This window comes from Oncorhynchus clarkii, chromosome 1 (assembly GCF_045791955.1).
Source record: "Oncorhynchus clarkii lewisi isolate Uvic-CL-2024 chromosome 1, UVic_Ocla_1.0, whole genome shotgun sequence".
In the NCBI taxonomy this organism is placed as follows: Eukaryota; Metazoa; Chordata; class Actinopteri; order Salmoniformes; family Salmonidae; genus Oncorhynchus; species Oncorhynchus clarkii.
Window position 1 is genome coordinate 86,887,729 of NC_092147.1, and position 17,372 is coordinate 86,905,100.

Genomic DNA, 17,372 nt, shown 5'->3' on the forward strand with positions numbered 1-17,372 from the left:
ATCATTGTAGTAATACTGTAGTAATATACTGTAATATTGTGTAGAGAATCAATCAATGTAGTAATACTGTAGTAATATACTGTGATATAGTGTAGAGAATCAATCATTGTAGTAATACTGTGGTAATATACTGTAATATAGTGTAGAGAATCAATCATTGTAGTAATACTGTAGTAATATACTGTAATATAGTGTAGAGAATCAATCATTGTAGTAATACTGTGGTAATATACTGTAATATAGTGTAGAGAATCAATCAATGTAGTAATACTGTAGTAATATACTGTAATATAGTGTAGAGAATCAATCAATGTAGTAATACTGTAGTAATATACTGTAATATAGTGTAGAGAATCAATCATTGTAGTAATACTGTAGTAATATACTGTAATATAGTGTAGAGAATCAATCATTGTAGTAATACTGTGGTAATATACTGTAATATAGTGTAGAGAACATATAAGACCTCATAGTTCATTTCTTCTTCTGGAGATCCAGGGCCATCTAGCTAAGGGCCAGGGGAAGTTGGCGGGGGACGGGATGTCTCAGGTGACCAAGACCCTGCTGGATCTCACCCAGAGAAGGAACTTCTACGCTGGAGACCTGCTGTCCTCTGTGGAGATACTCAGAAACGTGACTGATACCTTCAAGAGGGCCAGTTACGAACCTAGCTCAGACGACGTGCAGGTGAGTGGATCGGTCTCTTTTGTCTTGATAAATGTTGACCATGCTGCTGAGGTAGAATTGTGTGTTGAATTTATTTTGATTTGTGTCCTTTTTTGTGTCCTTTTTTTTTGTTGCACACATGAAAATAGAAAACAATATGATAAGGTTTAAAAGGTTTTCTCCTGCATGTGCAGGAGAGGTGGAAAACCCCTGAGAGGCTTGTCAACATATCTCCCCCTTTCCATTGAAACTGGAATGATTATTTACACAGTTAAAGTCCCCATGTCAGCTTTGTTATTTTAAATCATCACTGTATGTCTCATAAATCACTGTGTGTGTTTATATAATGAAAATAACTTTTTTAATCATTTATTTCCCTGAGCCTCCTTTGGCTCTTGAAATGCTCAGCCTGATCGTGTGGGCGTTAGGAAACACATTTGAAGATATTTACATACACAGACATGATTGGCTGATAGTATGGTCTAGAGTCCATCCCCTTACCCAGATGAACAGCCATTGGTCTATTTTGTCTGCTAAAAGACTAAAATAGAAACGTAAACAAATAGGTACCTGCCTGGGATGAGCTGTCACCTCTGTTATTATGATGTCTAACGCTACCTTTGTAATCATTATATTTACTGTTACATTTACTGGTTGGTTTCTCCAGAGTGGGTGCATGTTGTCTAAAGTTTTACATTAAAACATTTTATTTAACGAGGCAAGCTACCATTGTAATTATATTTACTGTAACAGGTAATCATTATATTTACTGGAACAGGTAATCATTATATTTACTGTGACATGTAATCATTATATTTACTGGAACAGGTAATCATTATATTTACTGTGACATGTAATCATTATATTTACTATAATATGTAATCATTATATATACTGTAATATGTAATCATTATATTTACTGTAACATGTAATCATTATATTTACTGGAACAGGTAATCATTATATTTACTGTGACATGTAATCATTATATTTACTATAATATGTAATCATTATATATACTGTAATATGTAATCATTATATTTACTGTAACATGTAATCATTATATTTACTGTAACATGTAATCATTATATTTACTGTGACATGTAATCATTATATTTACTGTGACATGTAATCATTATATTTACTGTGACATGTAATCATTATATTTACTGTGACATGTAATAATTATATTTACTGTAACATGTAATCATTATATTTACTGTGACATGTAATCATTATATTTACTGTAACAGGTAATCATTATATTTACTGGAACAGGTAATCATTATATTTACTGTGACATGTAATCATTATATTTACTGGAACAGGTAATCATTATATTTACTGTGACATGTAATCATTATATTTACTATAATATGTAATCATTATATATACTGTAATATGTAATCATTATATTTACTGTAACATGTAATCATTATATTTACTGGAACAGGTAATCATTATATTTACTGTGACATGTAATCATTATATTTACTATAATATGTAATCATTATATATACTGTAATATGTAATCATTATATTTACTGTAACATGTAATCATTATATTTACTGTAACATGTAATCATTATATTTACTGTGACATGTAATCATTATATTTACTGTAACATGTAATCATTATATTTACTGTGACATGTAATCATTATATTTACTGTGACATGTAATAATTATATTTACTGTAACATGTAATCATTATATTTACTGTGACATGTAATCATTATATTTACTGTAACATGTAATCATTATATTTACTGTAACATGTAATCATTATATTTACTGCAACATGTAATCATTATATTTACTGTAATATGAAATCATTATATTTACTGTGACATGTAATCATTATATTTACTGTAACATGTAATCATTATATTTACTGTAACATGTAATCATTATATTTACTGTAACATGTAATCATTATATATACTGTAATATGTAATCATTATATTTACTGTAACATGTAATCATTATATTTACTGTAACATGTAATCATTATATTTACTGTAATATGTAATGTTGAATGCAGTGGTGAATGGTAGTCATTTCAAATGCATTTTCCCAGAAATCGACACTAAGAAAGCTCCATTATGCCTGTTTATTTTATCAGAGAACTCTCCCCCTCCCTCCTGTCACCCCCTCTACCTCTTTCCCCCTCTGTCCTGTCACCCCCTCTACCTCTTTCCCCCTCCCTCCTGTCACCCCCTCCACCTCTTTCCCCTTCCCTCCTGTCACCCCCTCTACCTCTTTCCCCCTCCATCCTGTTACCCCCTATACCTCTTTCCCTCTCTGTCCTGTCACCCCCTCCACCTCTATCCCCCTCCCTCCTGTCACCCCCTCTACCTCTTTCCCCCTCCCTCCTGTCACCCCCTCTACCTCTTTCCCTCTCTGTCCTGTCACCCCCTATACCTCTTTCCCCCTCTGTCCTGTCACCCCCTCTACCTCTTTCCCTCTCTGTCCTGTCAACCCCTCTACTTCTTTCCCCCTCCCTCCTGTCACCCCCTCCACCTCTTTCCCCCTCCCTCCTGTCACCCCCTATACCTTTTTCCCCCTCCTGCCTGTCACCCCCTCCTACATCTTTCCCTCTCCCTCCTGTCACCCCCTCTACCTATTTACCCTCCCTCCTGCCTCCCACTCCCTCTTCTGACCCCCTCTCTCCCTGTCTACCCTTCCCCTCTCCCCTGTCTTCCCTCTCCTCCTCCCTCGCCACTGTTTCCTCCTCTCTCCCCAGTGTCCCCCTCCCTGTCTTCCCCTCTCTCCTCCAGCTTTATTTTCTTTATTTCAGTAGTATGATGGAGATTACAGCCTGAACCCCCTCTTCCTCCTCCTCCTCCTCCTCCTCCTGCTCCAATAAGATAATTTCTGTCCTGAATGCTAGCTGTGTCCTGGTCGTGTGTCTGGTCTGTCGTTGTGTGGACAGACAGTCTGACGCAATGAGTACAGCTAGCGCTCGCTGCTGCATCTGTGCATTTTTGCTGTGTGTGTGTGTGTGTGTGTGTGTGTGTGTGCTAATGTTAAAATGGGCATATTACCACCAGAGGGAGCATAAGCATTCAAGTAGAAAAAAAGATTGTCTGTATCACGGGAAAGGGGCCACCCCTGGGCACACACACACACACACACACGGCAGAACAGCTGAAACATTTTTGACTCTGACTGTCAATAGGGTAGTGGTTATTCTCCTGAGGGTCATCCTTGACGCTGACTGTCAATAGGGTAGTGATAGTTCCCCTGAGCATCTGTCTGTGTGTTTGTACATACATGTGTGTGTGGAAAGGGGCATCAGCTTTGTTTTCTTTTGATGCAATAAGAGTCAATTTAATTGAGTCAATTTCCTCTCTCTCCTCCCTACAGAACTTCTTTCAAATCATCAGCAATCTCCTAGAGGAGGACAACAGGGAAAAGTGGGAAGACGCACAACAGGTAAGCATTCTGCAGTGAGCTTGATACATTATGGAATGCACTTAAAGTGGGTGAGTGTGGTATTCTTTCAGAATCTGGTCCAGACAGTTGAATACTATAGCATTCACCAGCACTGAGCCTGAGTTGTATCGCCAGGTTCAACTGGTCATTGTGATCTGAGTTCCTATTCAGAGTAGGAGTGCTGATCTAGGATCAGATTTGCTCTTTTAGATCATAAGATTGTGTAAGCAGGCTGTTCCTGATCCTAGATCAGCCGTGAAGTACTTTTATTTAGTCACGTTGTGTCACTGGGTTGGGATGTGTCTGTATCTCTATCTGGAGGTATAATACCACCACTGTCCACTCGGTGGCAGCAGGGAGCACAGCCACAAGAGATGACCAGCCCCAATCGACTCATTATGTCTCTCTATGATGTTTGTTCTTCTTCCCTAGAAACCCAGTCACTCCATAGCAGTCAGGGTGGAAAGGTCATTTTAAATGCTGGATTTCATAATTACAGAACCCCTGAGGAGAATGTATCTTTATTTAGTCACATCAGAGGGCTATAGCTGTTGCTAGAATGGATATTTCTGCCTCCCTGTGCTATTCAAACGAAGGATGTTGCATGTATAGTATACCTGCGAGGTAAGAACAGCTACATGACTCCCATGTTAGTAGACTATATTCAACAGTATATACAGTTGAAGTTGGAAGTTTACATACACTTAGTCTGGAGTCATTAAAATGTGTTTTTCAACCACTCCACACATTTTTTTGTTAACAAACTATAGTTTTGGCAAGTCGGTTAGGGCATCTACTTTGTGCTTGACACAAGTCATTTTTCCAACAATTGTTTACAGACAGATTATTTCACTTGTAATTCACTGTATCACAATTCCAGTGGGTCAGAAGTTTGCATACACTAAGTTGACTGTGCCTTTAAACAGCTTGGAAAATTCCAGAAAATTATGTCATGGCTTTAGAAGCTTCTGATAGGCTAATTGACATAATTTGAGTCAATTGGAGGTGTACTTGTGGATGTATTTCAAGGCCTACCTTCAAACTCATTGCCTTTTGGCTTGACATCATGGGAAAATAAAAATAAATCAGACAAGACCTCAGGAAAACAATTGTAGACCTCCACAAGTCTGGTTCATCCTTGGGAGCAATTTATAAATGTATGAAGGGTCCACGTTCATCTGTACAAACAATAGTACGCAAGTATAAACACCATGGGACCACGCAGCCGTCCTACCGCTCAGGAAGGAGACACTTTCTGTCTCCTAGAGATTAACGTACTTTGGTGTAAAAAGTGAAAATCAAGCCCAGAACAGCAGCAAAGGACCTTGTGAAGATGCTGGAGGAAACAGGTACAAAAGTATCTAAATCCACAGTAAAACGAGTCCCATATCGACATAACATGAAAGGCCACTCAGCAAGGAAGAAGCCACTGCTCCAAAACCGCCATAAAAAAGCCAGACTACGGTTTGCAACTGCACATGGAGACAAAGATGTCCTCTGGTCTGATGAAACAAATATAGAACTGTTTGGTCAAGCCGAAGAACACCATCCCAAACGTGAAGCACGGGGGTGGCAGCATCATATTGTGTGGGTGCTTTGCTGCAGGAGGGACTGGTGCACTTCACAAAATAGATGGCATCATGAGGATGGAAATCTACTGAAGATCTATTGAAGCAACATCTCAAGACATCAGTCAAGAAGTTAAAGCTTGGTCGCAAATGGGTCTTCCAAATGGACGATGACCCCAAGCATACTTCTAAAGTTGTGACAAAATGGCTTAAGGGCAACAAAGTCAAGGTATTGGAGTGGCCATCACAAAGCCCTGACCTCAATCCCATGGAAAATGTGTGGGCAGAACTGAAAAGCATGTGCGAGCAAGGAGGCCTACAAACCTGACTCAGTTACACCAGCTCTGTCAGGAAGAATGGGCCAAAATTCACCCAACTTATTGTGGGAAGCTTATGGAAGGCTACTCGAAATGTTTGACCCAAGTTAAACAATTCAAAGGCAATGCTACCAAATACTAATTGAGTGTTTGTAAACTTCTGACCCACTGGGAATGTGAAATAAAAGCTGAAATAAATAATTCTCTCTAATATTATTCTGGCATTTCACATTCTTAAAATAAATCCTAAAACTGAATTTTTACTCTGATTAAATGTCAGGAATTGTGAAAAACTGAGATTCAACGTATTTGGCTAAGGTGTATGTAAACTTCCGACTAAACTTCCAACTGTAGATTGAACAAGGAAACATCTAATGGAATCATATTTTATACAGAACATAAATCCATTCTATTCACATTCATTAACCATATTCTGGAACAGAAATGTGTCGGTCAGGTCCTCTCGTCTTTATCCCACAAAAATACACCAAGGATGCTGGGTACAACCTCAGGCAGGGGGTTTTATGATTTTATCTGCGTGGGTTTTCCTCCTGTCACTTCTCCTGTCATCCTGAATGAGCCTCTCAGGGTTGAGAGGTGGCCACTCTTCCTTCAAAAACTCCCACTTTATTTTAAGACGAATCCGCCCTGTCTCCGGCAGAGACAGCATCTCCACAGACCACTAATTTACAAAAAACATCCGCAGCTTTTGTGAACTTCCAGAACTTCCAGAGAGGAAAGGAAAGGAGGGCGAAGGGAGGAAAGAGAGAGAGAGAGAGAGAGAAAGAGAAAGAAAGAGAGAGAAAGAGAGAAAGAAAGAGAGAAAGAGAAAGAGAAAGAGGGGGTATTTTGGATGGTTGGTGTTTTTCTTCCTTTTTCTTCCCTCTGTTTCTCTTTGATTCACCTAGGTGGTTAAGACCTTGGAGAGAGAGAGAGAGAGAGAGAGAGAGAGAGAGAGAGAGAGAGAGGATGATAACGAGAGATAGAGAAGGGGAGATAGAGAAGGAGAGATAGAGAAGGAGAGAAAGAGAAGGAGAGAGAGGAGAGAGAGAAGGAGAAATAGAGAAGGAGAGAGGGAAGGATAGAGGATGAGAAAGATAGAGGAAGAGACAGAGAGAGGGAAGGATAGAGGAAGAGATGGAGAGAGAGAGAGAGAAAGAAAGATAGAGAGAAGTATGAAGCCTAGCAGTTAAGAGCATTGGGCCAGTAGCCGAAAGGTTGCTGGTTTGAATCCAGAGCCAACAACAAATATATTTACTGAGCAAGGCACTTAAGCCTAATGGCTCCTGTAAGTCACTCTGGATAAGGGTGTCTGCTAAATGACTAAGAAAGAGAGAAAGAGAACAGCAGGCAGTCTGCCCTCTATCGACCCAGTCTTTCTGTCTCTCTACAAGTACTAATTGGTGGTCCTCACTGCAGTTTCTGACTTTTGTCTGTCTGGTCTACGACACACACACACTAGGTTCTCTATCTCTCTCTCTCTCTCTCTCTCTCTCTCTCTCTCTCTCTCTCTCTCTCTCACTCTCTCATCGGTTGGATGCGAAGCTGTTGCCCTACCAAGCGGTGATGCAGTCAGTCAAGATACTCTCAATGGTGTAGTTGTAGAAGGTTTTGAGGTTCTGAAGGCCCTGCCTTACGGAGGGCATCGCTGTTTGTAGACGTCCATGTCACCTTGCCATGGTTAAAAGTGGTGGTTCACGCTTTCAGTTTTGCACATATGCTGCCATCTATCCACAGTTTTTGGTTTGGGTAAGTTATAATTTTCACAGTGGGAACAACATCCTCTATGCACTTCCTGATGAACTCAGTCACAGAGTCAGTGTACCATTTCCCACACCGCGTGATCGAAACAATCTTAAAACATAGACTCCAACTGGTCAAACCAACGTTGAACAGTTTCAACGTTGGTTTCAAAACTTAAACAAGAAGTGCTTCCTTGTTTAAGTTCCTGCCTATAGGTGTGGAGGAACAGAAAGCATCCGGATTAGTGTCCCGCTTCTTGAAAGTGGCAGCTCTGGCCTTAAACTCAGTGTGGATGTTGCCTGTAATCAATGGCTTCTGGTTAGGATATGTGCGCACAGTCACTGTGGAGAAGAAGCCGTCAATGCACTTATTAATGAAGCAGGTGACTGATGTGGTAAACTCCTCAATGCCATGGGATGAATCCCGGAACATATTCCAGTCTGTGCTAGCAAAACAGTCCTGTAACTTAACGTCTGCTTCATCAGACCACTTACCTATTGAGTGTGTCACTGGTACTTCCTGTTTGAGTTTTTGCTTGTAAGAAGGAATTAGGAGGTTAAAGTTATGGTCAGATTTGCCAAAGGGAGGGTCAGATAGATGTTTATTATCCTCCGTCCCCTCTAGACGATGCATGGAGACGTCAGATAGATGTTTATTATCCTCCGTCCCCTCTAGACGATGCATGGAGACGTCAGATAGATGTTTATTATCCTCCGTCCCCTCTAGACGATGCATGGAGACATCAGATAGATCTATATTATCCATGTCCTCTCTAGACGATGCATGGAGACGTCAGATAGATGTATATTATCCTCCGTCCTCTCTAGACGATGCATGGAGACGTCAGATAGATGTTTATTATCCCACGTCCCCTCTAGACGATGCATGGAGACGTCAGATAGATGTTTATTATCCATGTCCTCTGTAGACGATGCATGGAGACGTCAGATAGATGTATATTATCCCCCGTCCTCTCTAGACGATGCATGGAGACGTCAGATAGATGTTTATTATCCTCCGTCGCCTCTAGACGATGCATGGAGACGTCAGATAGATGTATATTATCCCCCGTCCTCTCTAGACAATGCATGGATACGTCAGATGTATATTATCCATGTCCTTGTACAACCATGTCTCAGAGAAACAGAGAGTTTTACAGTTCTTCAGGTCCCGCTGATAGGATAGTCTCGAGAGGAGCTCTTCCAGGTTGTTCTACAGTACGTTCCTTTTTCTACTGTGTTATTGACTTGTTAATTGTTTACTCCATGTGTAACTCTGTGTTGTCTGTTCACACTGCTATGCCTTATCTTGGCCAGGTCACAGTTGTAAATGAGAACTTGTTCTCAACTGGCCTCCCTGGTTAAATAAAGGTGTTCTCAACTAGCCTCCCTGGTTAAATAAAGGTGTTCTCAACTAGCCTACCTGGTTAAATAAAGGTGTTCTCAACTAGCCTCCCTGGTTAAATAAAGGTGTTCTCAACTAGCCTACCTGGTTAAATAAAGGTGTTCTCAACTGGCCTCCCTGGTTAAATAAAGGTGTTCTCAACTAGCCTACCTGGTTAAATAAAGGTGTTCTCAACTAGCCTACCTGGTTAAATAAAGGTGTTCTCAACTGGCCTCCCTGGTTAAATAAAGGTGTTCTCAACTGGCCTCCCTGGTTAAATAAAGGTGTTCTCAACTGGCCTCCCTGGTTAAATAAAGGTGTTCTCAACTAGCCTCCCTGGTTAAATAAAGGTGTTCTCAACTGGCCTCCCTGGTTAAATAAAGGTGTTCTCAACTGGCCTCCCTGGTTAAATAACGGTGTTCTCAACTGGCCTCCCTGGTTAAATAAAGGTGTTCTCAACTGGCCTCCCTGGTTAAATAAAGGTGTTCTCAACTGGCCTCCCTGGTTAAATAAAGGTGTTCTCAGCTAGCCTACCTGGTTAAATAAAGGTGTTCTCAACTGGCCTCCCTGGTTAAATAAAGGTGTTCTCAACTGGCCTCCCTGGTTAAATAAAGGTGTTCTCAGCTAGCCTACCTGGTTAAATAAAGGTGTTCTCAACTGGCCTCCCTGGTTAAATAAAGGTGTTCTCAACTGGCCTCCCTGGTTAAATAAAGGTGTTCTCAACTAGCCTCCCTGGTTAAATAAAGGTGTTCTCAACTGGCCTCCCTGGTTAAATAAAGGTGTTCTCAACTGGCCTCCCTGGTTAAATAAAGGTGTTCTCAACTGGCCTCCCTGGTTAAATAAAGGTGTTCTCAACTAGCCTACCTGGTTAAATAAAGGTGTTCTCAACTGGCCTCCCTGGTTAAATAAAGGTGTTCTCAACTGGCCTCCCTGGTTAAATAAAGGTGTTCTCAACTAGCCTACCTGGTTAAATAAAGGTGTTCTCAACTGGCCTCCCTGGTTAAATAAAGGTGTTCTCAACTGGCCTCCCTGGTTAAATAAAGGTGTTCTCAACTGGCCTCCCTGGTTAAATAAAGGTGTTCTCAACTGGCCTCCCTGGTTAAATAAAGGTGTTCTCAACTAGCCTCCCTGGTTAAATAAAGGTGTTCTCAACTGGCCTCCCTGGTTAAATAAAGGTGTTCTCAACTGGCCTCCCTGGTTAAATAAAGGTGTTCTCAACTGGCCTCCCTGGTTAAATAAAGGTGTTCTCAACTAGCCTCCCTGGTTAAATAAAGGTGAAATAAAAAATAAAAAAATAATAATAATAAAAAAATAGAAGGCGGTTTATTTCCTCGCCAACGTAGTTTTGTCAGGATACCGACTCGTCTGCCTCTTCTCTGCCATCGCTTACTCTTTCGAGTCTGGGGGATGGCGGACACATTATAAAAAAAATTTTTGTAAGATCAGCGGAAAAAAAAACACAAGCAAAAAACAGCAGAATTGGTCAGGAGCCTGTAAAACAGTTGCTATTCACTGCAGCACCATCTTGTCAGCCTGCAGAGGTTAGGGTTTGAGTCAGAGGTGGGTAGTTGAGATGAGACAATCAGAAAGACTAAGATCACGGAGGTACAGCTGGCCAAGAACTCTCTCTGCCTAACACCCTTCTGTCCTCTGTCTCTCAGCCTGCTAAGGTTAGGGTTAGAGTTTGAGTCAGAGGTGGGTAGTTGAGATGAGAACGATAAAGATCATGGAGGTACAGCTGGCCAAGAACTCTCTCTACCTAACACCCTTCTATCCTCTGTATCTCAGCCTGCAGAGGGTTAGAGTTTAGGTAAGAGGTGGGTAATTGAGATGAGATAATCAGAAAGACAAAGACCATGGAGGTACAGCTGGCCAAGAACTCTCTCTGCCTAACTGTCCATTTTTAAACAGACCTTGACTTCATCAGTTTACTGGCTGACAGACAGAGGAAGTCAAGGTCTGTTCACCCTGCTACCATCTAGCAGACAGAGCCGGTACAGGTGCATCAAAGCTGGGACCGAATTACTGAAAAACGGCTTCTATCTCCAGGCCATCAGACTGTTGATCAGCTACCTGCCCTGCACCTTGAGACTAACGCCCCATGTACAGTATATAGAGTCATTGAACGCTGGTCACCTCATAATCTATTTATATACTCAATGTGTATGTCTCTACAGTATTCTCCACATAGCTTATCCTAATATACCTACTACTGTACATACCATATTATTTTCCAGATTCTATACTGTCTATACACACCATGTATTTATATTCTAGATTCTGACACATTCTATACTGTCTATACACACCATGTATTTATATTCTAGATTCTGACACATTCTATACTGTCTATACACACCATGTATTTATATTCCTGATTCTGACACATTCTATACCGTCTATACACACCATGTATTTATATTCCTGATTCTGACACATTCTATACCGTCTATACACACCATGTATTTATATTCTGGATTCTGACACATTCTATACTGTCTATACACACCATGTATTTATATTCTGGATTCTGACACATTCTCACTCATTGTCATTTCTTGATTTATTGTTTGGATCATTGATTATTTGTGTATTTGACTGTATTTGTACTGTAGAAATTATCCTGCACTGTTGGAGCTAGTAACATGAGCATTTCACTGCACCTGCTATAACACCTGCAAATATGTGTACTTAACCAATACACTTTGATTTGATTTGATTTGAACCTTATCTCCATCTTCCTCTGGACTCCTCATCAGACATACAGCCTTCCTCTGGGCTCCTCATCAGACATACAGCCTTCCTCTGGGCTTCTCATCAGAAAGACATCCTTCCTCTGGGCTCCTCATCAGACATACAGCCTTCCTCTGGGCTCCTCATCAGACATACAGCCTTCCTCTGGGCTCCTCATCAGAAAGACATCCTTCCTCTGGGCTCATCATCAGACATACAGCCTTCCTTCTACAACCATTTATTTCTGGCATGCTGCTTCATATCTCATTCAAATCTCATCTCCACTGCAGAAATTACACACACACACACACACACACACACACACACACACACACACACACACACACACACACACACACACACACACACACACACACACACACACACACACACACACACACACACACACACACACACACACACACACACACACACACACACACACACACACAAACACACACACACACACACACACCCACACACACACACACACACACACACACACACATAGAAGGCAGACCGGAAATCTGTCTGTCTGATTAGGAACCCAGAGGAGGATGGAGACAAGGTTCATTAGTTCACTGGCTGAGGAACAGAGCCCTCGGTCTGCCTAAGGAGGGTGTGTGTTTGTGTGGATGTGTGCCTGTCTAAGGATTGCCTGCCTGGTGTTTAAGAATGTGCGATTCAGGCCAAGTCTATTTAGGTATAAAGAGTTCTTCTTTGGCAAATGTGTAGTTCATCTTCACCAGACCATGAGCTGATATGACAGCCATCTGTCATCTAAAGGATCAGGGTAAAAGATGGATTTTGGACAGATGTGTTTTTATGCATTATTTTACAACTAGACAATGTGTTGGTGTTCTAAAAGCTAGACACAAGCAATGCACTTCAAATCCTGTTATTTGTAGTACAGGAATGGCTATGATGAGTGTGGATGGATGCTGCAGTGTAATCACTGTTTCTGAGGAAACGGAGGATGAGCTGCATGTCTGTTGTTGTAGAGATGAAAATATCAGCTGTATGCCTGTTGTTTTTGGCAGTAGGAATGGCTGAGGAATGACTGAGCAATGGCTGAGGAATGGTTGAGTAATGCTGAGGAATGGTTGAGTAATGCTGAGGAATGGTTGTGGAATGGTTGAGGAATGGTTGTGGAATGGTTGAGGAATGGTTGTGGAATGGTTGTGGAATGGTTGAGGAATGGCAATGGTCAAGAATTGTCTGCTTTGTCTGTAATTGTCTGCTTTTGTCTGCTGACCTTAGTTCCTTTGGTATGTCTCTATATTAGGTTGGTCAGGGCGTGAGTTGGGGTGGGCATTCTATGTTTTGTTCTTGTGTTTATATTTCTATGTGTTTGGCCTGGTATGGTTCCCAATCAGAGGCAGCTGTCAATCGTTGTCTCTGATTGAGAACCATACATAGGTAGCCTGTTTTCCCACTGTTGTTTGTGGGTGGTTATTTTCCGTTTCAGTGTTTTCACCATACGGGACTGTTTTTCCTTTCTTCTCTTGTTCATTTGTTTTCTGTGTTCAGTGTAATAAATATGACGAACACTTACCACGCTGCATATTGGTCCGATATTTCCTACTCCTCCGCAGAAGAGGAGGAGAATCGTTACAGCTTTGCTGTGTTTTACATCTCCATCTTGGTCACGTCACTATTGTGAATGAGAATGTGTTCTCAATTACTTACCTGGTTAAATAAAGGCAAATAAGATGTGTCAATGCTGTGGAGAGGATGGGAGTTGTAGTTCGGTTGCTGTCAAGCACAGAAATACACTGAGTGTACAAAACATTAAGAACACCTGCTCTTTCCATGACATAGACTGACCAGGTGAATCCAGGAGAAAGACATGATCCCTTATTGATGTCACTTGTTAAATCCACTTCAATCAGTGTAGATGAAGGGGAGGAGACAGGTTAAAGAAGGATTTTTAAGCCTTGAGGCGTGGATTGTGTATGTGTTCCATTCATAGGGTGAATGGGCCAGACAAAAGTTTGAAGTGCCTTTGAACGGGGTACGGTAGTAGGAGCGAGACGTTTGTGTCAAGAATTTCAGTGCTGCTGGGTTTTTCACGCTCAACAGTTTCCTGTGTGTTCCGAGTGTGTGTGTGTCAGTAAGTATATGTGTGAGTGTGTGTATGATTGTATCAGGAGGTGTTCATTATGGGATGCCACTCAGAGCTCCTCTCCGGACTAAGACATGTCATTGCCTTGTCTGTAGAGTAGAGCTATAGCTAACTCACATGCTGCTATTCTGTGTCCATGTCTAGGACAGCTAGTGTAATAATGGGGCTTTTCCTTCCTGATAAATCTTATTGTTTTCAAGTACCATTTTAACACTGTTTGAATTGCTGATTAAATTAGAATGGATCCATTTGGTACATCTTAAGGAAAATACAAAGAACAATAGAACAAAAATTATATATTGATATCATCATCATCAGCGCATTAACAGTCTGCCTCACTCAAATCACACAAAATGTCTGCCCCCAAATCAAATCCCCTCTGATTACAGCTGATCCCTCTCTGCTAGATTCAGATCTGCCAGGATAGTGGGCCGATCTCTTCAAGGTCAACGATCGGGTTAGTGTGTCTTAATGTGTATCAGCTGGGAGGAGACAGGTGTGCTTACGTGAGTGTGTTGCTCTGTCTCTATCCATGGTCCTGAATGCTTCCTTTGCATTCTCTCTGACACTGATGGCAGGTCCCTAAGGACAGACACACTGCCCTGTCCTGAGCAATCACTCTCCAGTGGTCACTAAGCAGTGTCCTTTTAAAGGGTAGTTTCTAGCTCTCCAGTGGTCACTAGACAGTTTGCTTCTAAAGGGCAGTGTCTATCTACTAGCCATGTCCTGCTCTGTCAGGGTGTCTGTCTCAAAGGTTCAATGTCGGATAATGCAAAGATCAATACATGTACTGACAGATTTTGAACAATGCCCTGACCTGTGCAATCACTTTTAGTAGGCATTAGACAATGCCCCCTTTTAAACGGTACTAGTACCTACTAGCAAGTAGCCATGTCCTGGTCTGTCCCCTTTTAAAGGTTACCAGTATCTAGTAGCCATGTCCTGGTCTGTCCCCTTTTAAAGGTTACCAGTATCTAGTAGCCATGTCCTGGTCTGTCCCCTTTTAAAGGTTACCAGTATCTAGTAACCATGTCCTGGTCTGTCCCCTTTTAAAGGTTACCAGTATCTAGTAACCATGTCCTGGTCTGTCCCCTTTTAAAGGTTACCAGTATCTAGTAGCTAGTAACCATGTCCTGATCTGTCCCCTTTTAAAGGTTACCAGTATCTAGTAGCCATGTCCTGGTCTGTCCCCTTTTAAAGGTTACCAGTATCTAGTAACCATGTCCTGGTCTGTCCCCTTTTAAAGGTTACCAGTATCTAGTAGCCATGTCCTGGTCTGTACCCTTTTAAAGGTTACCAGTATCTAGTAGCCATGTCCTGGTCTGTCCCCTTTTAAAGGTTACCAGTATCTAGTAACCATGTCCTGGTCTGTCCCCTTTTAAAGGTTACCAGTATCTAGTAACCATGTCCTGGTCTGTCCCCTTTTAAAGGTTACCAGTATCTAGTAACCATGTCCTGGTCTGTCCCATTTTAAAGGTTACCAGTATCTAGTAGCCATGTCCTGGTCTGTCCCCTTTTAAAGGGTACCAGTATCTAGTAGCCATGTCCTGGTCTGTCCCCTTTTAAAGGTTACCAGTATCTAGTAGCCATGTCCTGGTCTGTCCCCTTTTAAAGGTTACCAGTATCTAGTAGCTAGTAACCATGTCCTGGTCTGTCCCCTTTTAAAGGTTACCAGTATCTAGTAGCTAGTAACCATGTCCTGGTCTGTCCCCTTTTAAAGGTTACCAGTATCTAGTAGCCATGTCCTGGTCTGTCCCCTTTTAAAGGTTACCAGTATCTAGTAACCATGTCCTGGTCTGCCCCCTTTTAAAGGTAACCAGTATCTAGTATCTAGTAACCAAGTCCTGGTCTGTTCCCTTTTAAAGGTTACCAGTATCTAGTAACCATGTCCTGGTCTGTCCACTTTTAAAGGTTACCAGTATCTAGTAGCTAGTAACCATGTCCTGGTCTGTCCCCTTTTAAAGGTTACCAGTATCTAGTAACCATGTCCTGGTCTGTCCCCTTTTAAAGGTTACCAGTATCTAGTAGCTAGTAGCCATGTCCTGGTCTGTCCCCTTTTAAAGGTTACCAGTATCTAGTAACCATGTCCTGGTCTGTCCCCTTTTAAATGTTACCAGTATCTAGTGGCCATGTCCTGGTGTAGCCTAGTGTTTAGAGCGTTGGACTAGTAACCATGTCCTGGTGTAGCCTAGTGTTTAGAGCGTTGGACTAGTAACCATGTCCTGGTGTAGCCTAGTGGTTAGAGCGTTGGACTAGTAACCATGTCCTAGTGTAGCCTAGTGGTTAGAGCGTTGGACTAGTAACCATGTCCTAGTGTTGCCTAGTGGGTAGAGCGTTGGACTAGTAACCATGTCCTGGTGTAGCCTAGTGGTTAGAGCGTTGGACTAGTAACCATGTCCTGGTGTAGCCTAGTGGTTAGAGCGTTGGACTAGTAACCATGTCCTAGTGTAGCCTAGTGGTTAGAGCGTTGGACTAGTAACCATGTCCTGGTGTAGCCTAGTGGTTAGAGCGTTGGACTAGTAACCATGTCCTGGTGTAGCCTAGTTGTTAGAGCGTTGGACTAGTAACCATGTCCGGTTGTAGCCTAGTGGTTAGAGCGTTGGACTAGTAACCATGTCCTGGTGTAGCCTAGTGGTTAGAGCGTTGGACTAGTAACCATGTCCTGGTGTAGCCTAGTGTTTAGAGCGTTGGACTAGTAACCATGTCCTGGTGTAGCCTAGTGGTTAGAGCGTTGGATTAGTAACAATATCCTGGTGTAGCCTAGTGGTTAGAGCGTTGGACTAGTAGCCATGTCCTGGTGTAGCCTAGTGGTTAGAGCGTTGGACTAGTAGCCATGTGCTGGTGTAGCCTAGTTGTTAGAGCGTTGGACTAGTAACCATGTGCTGGTGTAGCCTAGTGGTTAGAGCGTTGGACTAGTAACCATGTCCTGGTGTAGCCTAGTGGTTAGAGCGTTTGACTAGTAGCCATGTCCTGGTGTAGCCTAGTGGTTAGAGCGTTGGACTAGTAACCATGTCCTGGTGTAGCCTAGTGGTTAGAGCGTTGGACTAGTAACCATGTCCTAGTGTAGCCTAGTGGTTAGAGCGTTGGACTAGTAACCATGTCCTGGTGTAGCCTAGTGGTTAGAGCGTTGGACTAGTAACCATGTCCTAGTGTAGCCTAGTGGTTAGAGCGTTGGACTAGTAACCATGTCCTAGTGTAGCCTAGTGGTTAGAGCGTTGGACTAGTAACCATGTCCTAGTGTAGACTAGTGGTTAGAGCGTTGGACTAGTAACCATGTCCTAGTGTAGCCTAGTGGTTAGAGCGTTGGACTAGTAACCATGTCCTAGTGTAGCCTAGTGGTTAGAGCGTTGGACTAGTAACCATGTCCTGGTGTAGCCTAGTGGTTAGAGCGTTGGACTA

At 42.0% G+C, this 17,372-nt stretch overlaps 1 protein-coding gene across 1 annotated transcript in view; it reads left to right on the forward strand.

The window, feature by feature from the left end:
• Nucleotides 1–17,372, forward strand: part of LOC139410665 (adhesion G protein-coupled receptor B3-like) — a 173,771-nt gene that overhangs the window by 2,162 nt on the left and 154,237 nt on the right. Inside the window, exons 2-3 of the mRNA XM_071156092.1 lie at nt 474–687; nt 4,036–4,104. Coding sequence (XP_071012193.1) covers nt 474–687; nt 4,036–4,104 — 283 coding nt within the window. The remainder of the gene's footprint in view (nt 1–473; nt 688–4,035; nt 4,105–17,372) is intronic.